Source organism: Suncus etruscus, chromosome 7 (assembly GCF_024139225.1).
Source record: "Suncus etruscus isolate mSunEtr1 chromosome 7, mSunEtr1.pri.cur, whole genome shotgun sequence".
NCBI lineage: Eukaryota > Metazoa > Chordata > Mammalia > Eulipotyphla > Soricidae > Suncus > Suncus etruscus.
The window spans coordinates 131264465-131278790 of NC_064854.1; the positions used below are offsets into that span (position 1 = coordinate 131264465).

A 14326-nucleotide genomic window follows, 5' to 3' on the forward strand; every position below is an offset into this window, starting at 1 on the left:
CTGCTGCTATGGACTGGCTATGACCCACCCTGCTGACAGCTTCCAGAGGCAAATGGATTTTTCTAAGCTCATACACAAGGCTGCTAAGTGGGATCTCAACGCAGGGCTCTTGGCATTCCTGCCAGAATAGGGTGTCTCCTAAGGTTTTCTAAGGTAATAATGCCCAGTTGGATTGGTGGGGTGGGTTTTAGCAACTAGCATCAAAAATCAAGGGGTTTTTTTCTTTTGGTTTTTGGCGCTCAGAGTTTACTCCTGGATCTCTGCTCAGAAATCGCTCCTGGCAGGCACAGGGGAACTATATAAGATGCCAGGATTCGAACCTCCATTGGTCCTGGGTCGAGGCAAACACCCTACCATTGTGCTGTCTGTCCAGCCTCCCAAAATCAAGCTTTTTGGTTAAAAAAAAGTTAAATGATACCAGAAAATGTGAACAGAGTCTCCAGAAATTGGTCAAACTATCCAAGGAAAGTCTCTCTTTCATCAACTGGAAAACATTTTTGTTTGCTTTCGTTTCAAAGAAAGTCTTAGGAAGCAAAATTCAGGGTTGTATTAATGGTTAAAAAGAACAGATTGGGACCAGAGAGAAAGGCAAGGAGTAAGGGACTTGCCGTATACACAGCCAACCCAGATTCATTTCCTAGTATCTCCCAACCAGTGCCAAAACTGATTCCTGAGTGCAGAACCAGAAGTAAACCCTGAGAGCTTCTAGACATAGTGCCCATCCCAAAAAGATTAGATTTATCTGGCATTTTAGCATCGCTTCCTCACATTGTAAGTCATTTCTTTATCTTTCATTTTTAATCATATCAGCATAGGAATAATAAACCACTTTAAGAAGAGTAATGTAGAAGCTGGAAAGATAGCATGGAGGTAGGGCATTTGCCTTGCATGCAGAAGGACGGTGGTTTGAATCCTGGTATCCCATATAGTGGCCCGAGCCTGCCAGGAGCAATTTCTGAGTGTAGAGCCAGGAGTAACCCCTGAGCACTGCCTGGTGTGACCCAAAAAAACAAAAAAATAAAATAAAATAAAATAAAAATAAAAAATAAAAAAGAGTAATGTAGGGGTTTCATCCCAAGTTTCATCCCTGTCATCCCATATGGTCCCCCAAGCCCTCAGGTGCGGTTTCAGAGCACAGACTCAGGAGTAACCCCTAAGTGCAGGGGTGCGGCCCCCCCAAAAGAAAAAAGAAGTAGTCCTTAACACATGCCTGAGAGTGATGCTATTTACCAGGGTGTAGCTCTGTTGTAGAGCCTTATGTATGTATATGAGTCCTTGGGTTTCATTTTTGTTTACCACACACACACACACACACACACACACAAAGAATTGTAGTCATATGGGCTAGAGAGGTAGTACAGTGGGTAGGGCATTTGCCTTGCATATGATCAACCCAGTTTGAACTGGAACCAACTATGGTCCCCAAGCCTGCCACAGTGCTCCCTAAGTGCAAAGCCAGGAGTAATCCCTGAGCACTGCCAGGTGCCAAAAAGAAAAAAGAATTCTCATCTTAGATAACTCTTACCTGTAGCTTATAACATGAACAAAAAAGTTGCGGGAGCTGTCCATTGGCCAGCTCCTGCATTTCCCAAAATACTTCGGACGTTCCCAACATTGTGCCCATTTTAAGATGAGCCTAGAGAGGTGGCATAGTGATTGTCATTTTTGCTCCTATTCTGGCTGCAATACTTGGAGCCAGCTGTGACCTCCCTCTGCCTCATTAGTGAATTAAAAATAAGCTCAAGTCCTTGTAGTCCTTCCCAGCCTGGGGACAGTGGGAGGAGAGTAGAGGGTCTGGCCATTCTGCTGGTATCAAAGGAACTGACCTTAACAATGATGTCCATGGCTTCTCCATTTTCCTTCTTGGATTCCCCGAAGGACCTCACATTGAAGGAGCAGATCTTCAGGGCTGTGGTGCCGTGGAGGCAGAGAAGAAGAAGCAGCAGCGAGGTGGACGGCAGAGACATCCTGTGGCTCCCAAAAATTATGACTGGAGCCTCCTAGAAGGCGCTGGCTTATATAGCCCACAGATAACAGGAATGACTGGATTCCTCTGCTGCTTTCACTTTTCAGAGGAACTGGGGAGCACGGGTCTCCTTCCTTGGGAACTGGAGAAAACGGGGGTCCCCAGGGTGGGGTGGAAACTGAACTTCCTAATTTTGGCTCCTTCCTCTGTAAAGCCACTAATCTTTCTCAGCTGGGTCCCAGCCTTGACAACTGTCGCCTCTCCTGGGATTTCATGTCATGTGTCTTCCAGATCATCCATGAACCTGGGTGTGATCCATTCTAGGAGAACTGGGGTGACCAAGCCCACTTTGGATCAGGGCGAGATAAGGGGAAACATTGCTGTTTCCTGTATCACTGGAATTTGGCAGCCACTTGTTCCTGGGCACACAAACACAGTCTCCAATTCTTTCAAAGCTCTGCTGGGTGCGATTAAGGTCAAGTCCAATTTGAGTGACATCATTTTTAAGGCAGTTTTATTGCATACAGTTTCACTCACCAGAGGCTCCAATGTTTTGCTAGGGAGGAGAAAAACTCATCTGAGAGTAACCTTGGCCTTTAAGGATGAAGAGCATGTTCAGCTACTGGAGAAGGGCCATGATTCACTAGATATTGTTTTCATGTTTGTGAGAGTTGTGCATTTGTTTTTTTTGTTTTTTTTAGAATCTTTTTTTTTTATTTAAACACCTTGATTACATACATGATTGTGTTTGGGTTTCAGTCATAAAAGGAACACCACCCATCACCAGTGCAACATTCCCATCACCCAAGTCCCAAATCTCCCTCCTCCCCACCCAACCCCCGCCTGTACTCTAAACAGCTCTACATTTCCCTCATACATTCTCAATATTAGGACAGTTCAAAATGTAGTTATTTCTCTAACTAAACTCAACACTCTTTGTGGTGTGCAGCCCTGAGGAGAAAAGCATTTGCAAGGGTTTTAGCCTTAAAAACTGACTTCTGGAGATTTAGGCAGGAGGCTAGAAAGATCTGAAATGCAAAAAATTAAATCTAAAATCCAATTAATCTGAACCCCAGTGATATTTGCAGACTTTGTAAGGAAAATTCTCCTGTGAATACTAGAAATGAGAATAATTTAGAACCTGCTTTGAGGTCTCTTGAGCACCCTCACTTGAAATGATAAATTGGTGGGTAGAACCACAGGTAGGAAGTAGACATATATTTATATCCAATCAATATCTTGGGAAAAAAAATCTTTGCCCAAACTCGCCCAGGCTTTCTAAGGAAATAATCACAAATAGTTCAGGGAAGGAAATAATGATTTCTGGGGCTCTGGGTGATATGAATCTCCCCATGCTGGCCTGGTCAAGTCTGATAAAAAGTACCTCTAGTGACTGGGTGGTGATTGTCTTCCATGTCTTCAATCACAGGCTGACTTAGAATCAAGCATGGCATATATATTTTTTTAAGTTATTATTGCAAGAATGTCTTTCATTTTTCTTAAAACCCATAAATGTGTGAGACCATTCTGCGTTTTTCTCTCTCTCTCTGACTTATTTCACTCAGCATAATAGATTCCGTGTACATCCATGTATAGGAAAATTTCATGACTTCATCTCTCCTGACAGCTGCATAATATTCCATTGTGTATATATGTACCACAGTTTCTTTAGCCATTCGTCTGTTGAAGGGCATCTTGGTTGTTTCCAGAGTCTTGCTATGGTAAATAGTGCTGCAATGAATATAGGTGTAAGGAAGGGGTTTTTGTATTGTATTTTTGTGTTCCTAGGGTATATTCCTAGGAGTGGTATAGCTGGATCGTATGGGAGCTCGATTTCCAGTTTTTGGAGGAATCTCCATATCGCTTTCCATAAAGGTTGAACTAGACGGCATTCCCACCAGCAGTGGATAAGAGTTCCTTTTCCCCACATCCCCGCCAACACTGTTTATTCTCATTCTTTGTGATGTGTGCCATTCTCTGTGGTGTGAGGTGGTATCTCATCGTTGTTTTGATTTGCATCTTCCTGATGATTAGTGATGTGGAGCACTTTTTCATGTGTCTTTTGGCCATCTGTATTTCTTCTTTGTCAAAGTGTCTGTTCATTTCTTCTCCCCATTTTTTGATGGGATTAGATGTTTTTTTCTTGTAAAGTTCTGTCAGTGCCTTGTATATTTTGGAGATTAGCCCCTTATCTGATGGGTATTGGGTGAATAGTTTCTCCCACTCAGTGGGTGGCTCTTGTATCTTGGGCACTATTTCCTTTGAGGTGCAGAAGCTTCTCAGCTTAATATATTCCCATCTACCACAGAGAAAGCATTTGACAAGGTCCAACACCCATTCTTGATCAAAACTCTCAGCAAGATGGGAATGGAAGGAACCTTTCTCAATATAGTTAAGGCCATCTACCACAAGCCAGAGGCAAATATTGTCCTCAATGGAGAAAAACTGAAAGCCTTTCCTCTAAATTCTGGCACAAGACAAGGCTGTCCTCTCTCACCACTCCTATTCAACATAGCACTGGAAGTACTCGCTATAGCGATTAGGCAAGAAAAGGATATCAAGGGAATCCAGATAGGAAAGGAAGAAGTCAAGCTCTCACTGTTTGCAGATGACATGATGCTCTACTTAGAAAACCCCAAAGACTCTACCAAAAAGCTTCTAGAAACAATAGACTCATATAGCAAGGTGGCAGGCTACAAAATTAACACACAAAAATCAATGGCCTTTCTATACACTAATACTAATAAGGAAGAAATGGACATTAAGAAAACAACTCCATTCACTATAGTGTCACACAAACTCAAATATCTTGGAATCAACTTGACTAAAAATGTGAAGGACCTATACAAGGAAAACTATAAAACTCTGCTCCAAGAAATAAGAGAGGACACGCGAAAATGGAAGCACATACCCTGCTCATGGATTGGCAGGATTAACATCATTAAAATGGCAATACTCCCCAAAGCACTGTACAGATTTAATGCGATCCCCCTAAAGATACCCATGACATTCTTCAAAAAAGTGGACCAGGCACTTTTGAAATTTATTTGGAACAATAAACACCCTAGAATAGCTAAAGCAATCATTGGGAAAAAGAATATGGGAGGAATTACTTTCCCCAACTTTAAACTTTACTACAAAGCAATAGTTATCAAAACAGCATGGTATTGGAATAAGGACAGGCCCTCAGATCAGTGGAATAAGCTTGAATACTCAGAGAATGTTCCCCAGACATACAATCACCTAATTTTTGATAAAGGAGCAAAAAATCCTAAATGGAACAAAGAAAGCCTCTTCAACAAGTGGTGTTGGCACAACTGGGTAGCCACTTGCAAAAAATTGAACTTAGACCCCCAGCTAACATCATGTACGAAGGTAAAATCCAAATGGATTAAAGACCTCGATATCAGCCCCCAAACCATAAGATATATAGAACAATACGTAGGTAAAACACTCCAGGACATTGAGGCTAAAGGCATCTTCAAGGAAGAAACTGCACTCTCCAAGCAAGTGAAAGCAGAAATTAACAGACGCATGGCATATATTTTGGTGTGTTATTTTAAGAAGTAGCTCATGGGCCAGAGCCATAAGACAGAAGGTAGAGTTTGCCTTGCATGGAGCCGACCCTGGTTCAATCCCCAGAATCCCATTTGGTCTTCAGAGTTTTGCAGGAGTGACCTCAGAGCTCAGTCCAGTTGTAAGCCTGGAGCACCACCAAGTGTTGGCCCAGAAACAAAAATCTGTCTTTTTGATAGGTCAAAGAATTATAAATTTATAAACATTTATAGAATTTTAAATTGTATAAATTTAAAATTTATTCTTTTTTATTCTTTTTATTTTTTATTTTTAATGATGAGAACAATGATGCAAAGAGGACAAGGTAAAGTTACTGTGGAAGGACAATCACCAATAGACTGAGTTCTCAGAAGAAATCCCGTTGCTGACACCTTAATTTTGAACATACAGTCAAGGAACATTAAGAAGAAATAAAACAGAACCCATGTACAATTACTTTGTCCCTCAAGTCTCCAGATGTACATTATAACATTTCTTAGTGATACACAAAACAATTTAAAGCCATGATATTTGTGTAACTTCTTAAACATTGAAGGCATAGTATTTTTCACATTTCCACGCATATGCATATTAGTTTATGTTAACCTCAAAAGTTTAAGTAGTTTTTTTTAAGGTTTAGAGTCAAAGGAGCAAAGTAAAAACGGTGTTAGAGTGGCAATTATTGTTTGCATAGGCCCACCAAAATATGGGTGACATGGAAAGGAAAAGCCTTGGCCTAAATACAAGGAGACCCCACCCCTGAAGTTTCCTGGCATAAGACCAGCTCTAGGCTCCAGGCAAACTAGTTTGTCTAATCCAAGTCCAAAACTGTAGTGCCAGTACAGTTTTATTTTTCAAACAGTCTCTGTTGTTGGCAAAAGATCCTGGAATCTGCATATCCTACATTGAAGTCAGGCTGGTGTCGAGCATCCTCTAGTTGCACCTCACAATTAAAGGGCAATGCAGTGAGCCCTGTCCAGTAAGCAGGACATTATTGTTGTTAAGTCTTCTCAGTGTTAAGGGAAGTCTCTTTTGAGTAGGTCGATGTCAGAGCAGTGGTAGGGTCTTCCCTGATAGAGGATTGCTTCCAGGTGATGTTATAGACAATGTTGGATGTTTCGTAGGTGGCTTCCCTAGTTCAGGGGTGAATGGAGAATGCCCATTCTTCTGAGGCCTGCGCCAGGTCAATTATGTCAGTGATCAGGGTGTAAGGTCCAATTGCACCACAAGTTTTGTGTGTTCCCATCTCTATTAGATAAGAACTTATTTGTATGTATAGAATTTTACCATTTTGATGTGCTTATGCAAACAAGGAATAATGCCACGTGGCATTATTGGTTCATAAGGGGGCTGCAAGAACAAGTCCAACAATCCCCTTGACTTGGTTCATACATAAGCGATAAACTGAGGGAATCTTTCACTAAATTTCTTATTGATCAGTTCACAAAGAGAAGAAAAGATAAAACATCGGGGAAATCGTCACTGTATAAGAGAATATTTAGTAAGAGATATAGCTGTATTTTTAAAAAGCTTCATTAACTGTTTGCAAAAGCGGTCATAACTTCTTAAAAGCAATTAGATAATTTAGTTGAATATATGACTATAGATTTATTGTTTTTCTTTTTTTGTTTGCTTGTTTTATTTTTTGTTTGGGGCAATATCCAAGGTGCTTAAAGGTCACAACTGGTGAGCTTGGGTGACAGATAAATTCCAGGGATTGGAGGCCGGAGTGATAGCCCATTGGTAGGGCGTTTGCTTTGCACAAAGCTGACCCAAGACGGACCTCGGTTCTATCCCCTAGCCTCCCATCTGGTCCCCCAATCCAGGAGTGATTTCTGAGAGTATAGCCAGGAATAATCCACTGGGTGTGGCCCAATAAAACAAAGCAAACAAACAAACAAACAAAATTCCAGAGATTGAACCCAGGTCAGTTGTCTGTAAGGCAAGTACTTTACCCAATGTACTATTTAAAATACCTGTGTTTTAAATGTTTGGAAAAGAACCCATAACTCCTTAAAAGAAATAAATTTTGCTGAATGTAGGGTTATCAATTTAGCAAACAATGTTTCAAATAAATTTACATGTTTTTTGGTATTTTTGGGTCACACCTGGCAGTGCTCAGGGGTTACGCCTGGCTCTACACTCAGAAATCTCTCCTGGCAGGCTCAGGGGACCATATGGGATGCTGGGATTTGAACCACTGTTCTTCTGCATGCAAGGCAAATGCCTTACCTCCATGCTATCTCTCCGGCCCCAAATAAATTTAATTTTTATCATTTTCATTTAATTGGGCATTTGTTTTTGGACCGCACTACTGTCCAGGGACCACTCTTGGCTCCCTGCCTCAGGGCCCATGCTGACCAGTGCTTGGGAAACCATACGTGGTGCTGGTATTCAAACCAGTTTCATAATCAGATCAAGGCAGCACCTTAACCTCTGCATAATCTCCCCAATCCCAAAGCATGCTATTTCCTTAGGAGATGTAAGTTAATAATTACCCAATCACAGCATAAAGAAAGGTTTCCACTTTCATCTTCAAAAATAGTTAACCTGCAGGAGGAGAGTCTTGACTAATCTACTTAGTAATTTTTAACTTTTTCACTGAAATATCAACTTGAAAAATAACATACACCTCTGAATAGTGGTGCCTGCATATAGAAACTGTCGTTGAAGATGCAAATAACAAACAACCGACGCTCAGATAGATGAAATAAATTCCAGTCTGCAATTTGCACTTTCCTTTTATTTATTTTTTATTTTTTTGGTTTTTGGGTCACACCCGGCAGCACTCAGGGGTTACTCCTGGTTCTACACTCAGAAATCGCTCCTGGCAGGCTCGGGGAATCATATGGGATGCCAGATTAGAACCACCGTCCTTCTGCATGCAAGGCAAACGCCCTACCACCATGCTATCTCTCCGGCCCCCAATTTTCACTTTCTTTATGTGGAATTGAACATAGAAAAAGAAGCATGTGGGATTCTGAAAGGAAAATCCTAAACTCTGTAGTCTGTCCTGGAGGTTTCTGTGTCATCAGTGTCATCTCCGTCCTCTCACTTTATTATAGGTGACACCATACACACACACTTTACAGAGAAGCAAACAATATTTGTGTCTATACAGAATGAGGAGATGGAGTTGGGGTCAGAACCCCAGTTGCTCTGGCCACAGACCAGCCCCTTCTCCCTTCAAATCAGTTACCATAACACCTTAAAAAATGATACTGCAGGGGCCGGCGTGGTGGCACTAGAGGTAAGGTGTCTGCCTTGCCAGTGCTAGCCTAGGACGGACTGCGGTTCGATCCCCCGGTGTCCCATATGGTCCCCCAAGCCAGAAGCGACTTCTGAGCAAATAGCCAGGAGTAACCCCTGAGCGTCACCGGGTGTGGCTCAAAAACCAAAAAAAGGGCCTGGAGAGATAGCACAGCGGCGTTTGCCTTGCAAGCAGCCGATCCAAGACCAAAGGTGGTTGGTTCGAATCCCGGTGTTCCATATGGTACCCCGTGCCTGCCAGGAGCTATTTCTGAGCAGACAGCCAGGAGGAACCCCTGAGCATCGCCAGGTGTGGCCCAAAAAACAAACAAACAAAAAAACCCCAAAAAAATGATACTGCAGGGAGCAGAGAGATAGTACAGTGGGTAAGGCATTTGCCTTATATATGGTTAACCTAGGTTCGAACCTCAGCACCCCATATGGTCTCCCAAGTACTGCCAGGAGTGATTTCTGTGTACAGAGCCAGGAGTAACCCCTGAGTACTGCCCGGTGTGGCCCCAAAATTAAAATCAAAAACAAAAGGGCCAGAGAGATAGTATGGAGGTAAGGCATTTGTCTTTCATGCAGAAGGATCGTGGTTCGAATCTCGGCATCCCATTTGGTCCCCTGTGCCTGCCAGGGGCGGTTTCAGAGCATAGAGCCAGGAGGAACCCCTGAGCACTTGCCGGGTATGACCCAAAAACCAACCAAACAAAAGAACAAAAAAGAATATTTCAGGTGGGAGCATCTTTACTTTACACTCCATGTACTTCGTGAATTTATCTATGTAAGCATGTAATGGGGAATCTTAGAGGCAGTTCGGTACAGAGACCCCTTGGCACAGAGCCTGAAATAGCCCCCAGTAACTGGTGTTGTGTATGTAAATATTTTATGGGATTATTATGTTACTGACCCTACCCTGATCGGTGATTGTGCCCTACCCTAGGGTGTGGCCTGGCATTCTGCTCCCACCCTAGAGTGGTACCTGATTCTGCTTCCACAATTGGGTGGTATCTGATCCCACCATTGGATGGTACCTGATTCTGGGGGATAAAAACAAGGATCTGTGGAAGGCGAAAGGCTTTTTTGCTGGAACTGAGGCTGAGACTTTGGACTTCAGTCTTGTCCACCAAATAAAGCTAATATTTCCACAAGCCTGTCTGTCTGAGAGCTGTTTACCCGCCGTTTCACCTCAGAACCGTCTGCTATACAGGGTGACAGACGCCTGCTCCGAGCTGAAGGGGAAAGACCTCATCCTCCATCCCTCCATCAGTCAACCTCTTCAGGGGCTGACTTGCAACAACTGGGTGTAGCCTAATTCCTCCAAAGGTCTTTGGGGGGCTGGGGAGGTAGCTCATGTGATAGAAAAACATGTGGCACGTACAAAGCCCTGAGTTCCATTCTGGGTTCAAACATTCTTCTTGTTTACCCATAGGGTAAAGAGTAAAGGGTAAAGATCTCTTTAATCTTAAACACTTGCCCTTATCATATCACACAAATGAGAAGAAGTGCAGATACGTGGGTTCCAGACATCATCATCAGTCACCATTCACCAGGACCCTGGTGGGAGAGGGGTTAATGGAAGACTTGATGCTAGGACAGAGGACACTTTGGAGCATGAGGAAAGCCAGATAAAGATTCTGGGGGTGGTAGTGGTGGAGGGAAAGTGCCATCACCTGAGTCACCCGAAAACATCCCAAAGAAACCAAGGGCTGATGGGAAAATTCCTGCTTTGGGCACGAGATGCTACATGACCGAAACAGGTGTTTCCAGTTACTGACGCCACCGCAACCATGAGTGTCCCTTGGCCATCACCGAGTCACCTAATGGTGACTAATGATCTGAATCAGCACGTTTCTCAACCAGTTTGGGATGAGGGGTAGAGAGGTGTGTTGGTCAGAGTTGCCTAATAGTGATAAGCTCTCCTTTGTGTGAGGGAGTGACCTCACTTGGCCAACATGGGTCTTAGGACTCACACAGCATCTTCCATGCAGAGCTAGGCCTGGTCCCCAAGTGGAACCTCTCCAAGGACAGGCCTACCAGTTGTCCTTGCACTACCCAGAACTCTCCAAACTCTTTGACAGAAGAGCTGATTCCTACTATGGCTTCTACCTCCTGATGTCTTCAAGGTCACATTATCCCTGTACCCCCTCAAGCTCTCTTCTCTGGCTCCCCTTGAGCTGCCCAACATTGAGTTCCCACCTCAGGGACTTTGCATGACATTTGCTCCATGTCAACAATCGAGCATATGTCCAAGTGCCTATAGTGCACATGGCGCTGTGCCACACATGTGGGCTCTTCCTCCCTCCCACTTCACTCCCAGATCCCAATAGACAAAGTTCTCTTAGAAACAGAGACACCTCCCAATGAGCAGGATCTCTCTGTTTTCTCTGCTGGGCCTAGTCTTTTGCTTCATGTGCACAGTATATTGTCACCCAAGAACTAAATATTGTCTAATGTCTATGAACCCCCCACACCGCAGGCGTCTGCACTGCCCCGACAAGATTGGTGCCAATCATGAGTCCAGTAAAATCACAGTTGAATGTCTCGCCATTTTGACTGACTGGGCCCAGCCCAATTAGATGGTGCTAAACCAGGTGAGAGTCAGTTGCTGGAGAACCTTGGATCACTGAGAAAAAAAAATAAATAAATACAGGGGCCGAAGCAATAGCACAGCGGTAAGGCCTTTTTGCCATCCCGGGAGGGACCCTGTTCAATTCCCAGCATCCCATATGGTCACCTAGCCAGCCGGGGGTGATTTCTTCTTCTTCTTCTTCTTCTTCTTCTTCTTCTTCTTCTTCTTCTTCTTCTTCTTCTTCTTCTTCTTCTTCTTCTTTCTTCTTCTTTCTTCTTCTTTCTTCTTCTTCTTCTTCTTCCTCCTCCTCCTCCTCCTTCTTTTCTTCTTCTTTTTTTTTTTTTTTTTTGGTTTTTGGGCCACACCCGTTTGACGCTCAGGGGTTACTCCTGGCTATGAGCTCAGAAATCGCCCCTGGCTTGGGGAGACCATATGGGACGCCGGGGGATCGAACCGCGGTCCATCCTACGCTAGCGCTTGTAAGGCAGACACCTTACCTCTAGCGCCACCTTCCCGGCCCCTTCTTTTCTTCTTCCTTCTTCCTTTTTCTTCTTCCTTCTTCTTTTTCTTCTTCCCTCTTCCTTCTTCTTTCTTCCTCCTCCTCCTCCTCCTTTTTCTTCTTTTTTTCTTCTTAATAAATATTTAAGCATCATGATTACAAGCATGTTTGTAATTGGGTTTCAGTCATAAACAGAATACCCCCTCACCAGTGCAACAGTCCCACCACCAATGCTCCCTTCTGTCCCCCATCCCGGGGGGTGATTTCTGAGTGTAGAGCCAGTAGTATCCCCTGAGTGTTGCGGGGTGTGGCTCAAAAACCAGTCAATCAATAAAGATAAAAAAATAAATACATCCCCATATATATAATTAACATTTTAAAGTCATATGAAACGTATTTTCAATAGCTATGAGTGTTGAGTGCTGAGTTCTGATTATCTGGCAGCCCCAGGCAGGCTTTCCAATTTGAGCACTAAAGAACCTTGTAGGACAGGGGTCTCAAACTCAATTTACCTGGGGGCCGCAGGAAGCAAAGTCAGGGTGAGGCAGGGCCGCATATGGGATTACACACACACACACACACAAAAGGTAAGCGAATAATCGCGAATACTGCGATATTTGAAGACCAGCCGCTGGCCACAAAATGTTGTACGGCGGGGCGCAAAGGGCCCGCGAGCCGCGAGTTTGAGACCCTTGTTGTAGGGCCAGATAGATAATTCTGTGCTGTGGACTATTCTGTGTGTGGCACAAAGGGATGTTTAGTAACTCCTCTGCTTCTACCTGCTGGATGCCAAGTGCATCTCCCCAGCAATGACCACCCCGTAAGCTCCAGACATGACTGACTATAAGGAATCAGTCCTGTGCTGAGAAGGCAGATGTGCAGGGCTGAGCATATTTCTTTCCACGTGCTGGGGTTCAACCTTGAACAAGGTAGGGGGACCTCTCTGTGCTCATCGTCTTGCCTTTCAATGATAGTTGCTCACTCCGTTGCGGAGCTGTGATGATTCAGTGAACTTTAGTAACGAATGGTAGACTCAGTGCAGCTCCTGGCCCCGGAGGGGAGCTTAGGGTGACATGCTCTCTTTAGATTAAAACCGAGCAATAGAAAGGATCATGCGCTCCACTCTACAGATGAGGACATTTAAATCTTGGAGATGAAGAAGTGAGACCCCGTGAATGTGAGTGAAGCCTGTGAAATGATATTAAAGGCAGAAATTGGTTCTCAGAGTTAACCCCCTCTGTCAAACCCTTTCTTACAAAAAGATCACATTAAAGCCAGACCTCATCTGATCAATGCCAACTCTGAAACTGGTGGTGTTGCTGTTAACAAGTTAAATATGCCCCCATGGGGCTGGGGTCCCAATTTATTTCATAATCAAAATAAATTTATTTTAATGTAATGCTTTCAAAATTAATTTTTTTAAAACTTTAATTATTGATCAATTGATTGATTGGTTATTGGGCCACACCTAGTGGTGCCCAGGAGTTATTCCTGGTTCTGCACTCAGAAATCATTCCTGGCAGGCTGGAGGACCATATGGGTGCTGGGAATTGAATCGGGTTCCTCCCAGATCAGCCACATGCGAGGCAAATGCCGTACCATTGTGCTATCTCTCCGGCCCTTCAAAAAATTAATTTTAAATAATAAAAGTCGCCCTTCTCCGTCTTTCCTGAACTCTGGAAGCTCTCCTCAGAGCCCTGGGAAGCGAACCCCAAAAGAAATACTACATTTGGAAGCTACCCAGCGAGCCAGGGAAGTGAGTAAGAAATGGCTGGATGGTGGAGGTTTCCAGGCAGAGTGCTGATTGCTCTACCTGCAGAGTCTCCACCCGGCTGTGCTTCTTCTGAGGAAACTGAGCACTGGAAGGGAGCCCTGTCCTACCCTTCTCCGTCTTTCCTGAACTCTGGAAACTCTCCTCAGAGCCCTGGGAAGCGAACCCCAAAGAAACTACATTTGGAAGCTACCCAGCGAGCCAGAAACTGAGCACCTGAAGGAAGCCCTGTCCTACTCTTCTCTGTCTTTCCTGAACTCTGGAAGCGCTCCTCAGAGCCCTGGGAAGCGAACCCCAAAGAAACTACATTCGGAAGCTACCCAGCGAGCCAGTGACTCTCCTCAGAGTCCTGGGAAGTGAACCCCAAAAATACAGCATTCTGAAGCTGCCCAGTGAGCGAGTGAAAACTACGCCTGACCAGTGGGGCCCGACTGTGAAAAACTGTGAGTGCTGCCTATGTGTGTCTCTCTGCTACCCTGTTGCGTGAACCTCCTGAGAGTGGGCTGAAAAGAGGCTCCAGAAGGCACTTAGCTCCACTTCGCTACGCAGCCGTGCACTCTTTCTAAAAAAAGAACACCATCACAAGAAGAAAAAAACCACACTAAGAACTGTGCTGGATCACAGAAGCAAGAATTTCTCTCCAGACTGTCTTCTCTGCTGCGTGCTTGGGCCTAAGATTTGATCCTGTGTGAGGCTTCATCCACGGAGGAC

General features: G+C 44.1%; 1 protein-coding gene across 1 annotated transcript in view; it reads right to left on the reverse strand.

The window, feature by feature from the left end:
- Positions 1-1973, reverse strand: part of DNASE1L3 (deoxyribonuclease 1 like 3) — a 34857-nt gene extending 32884 nt beyond the window's left edge. Inside the window, exon 1 of the mRNA XM_049776229.1 lies at positions 1827-1973. Coding sequence (XP_049632186.1) covers positions 1827-1967 — 141 coding nt within the window. The 5' untranslated portion in view covers positions 1968-1973. The remainder of the gene's footprint in view (positions 1-1826) is intronic.
- Between the last annotated feature and the right edge of the window lie 12353 nt (positions 1974-14326).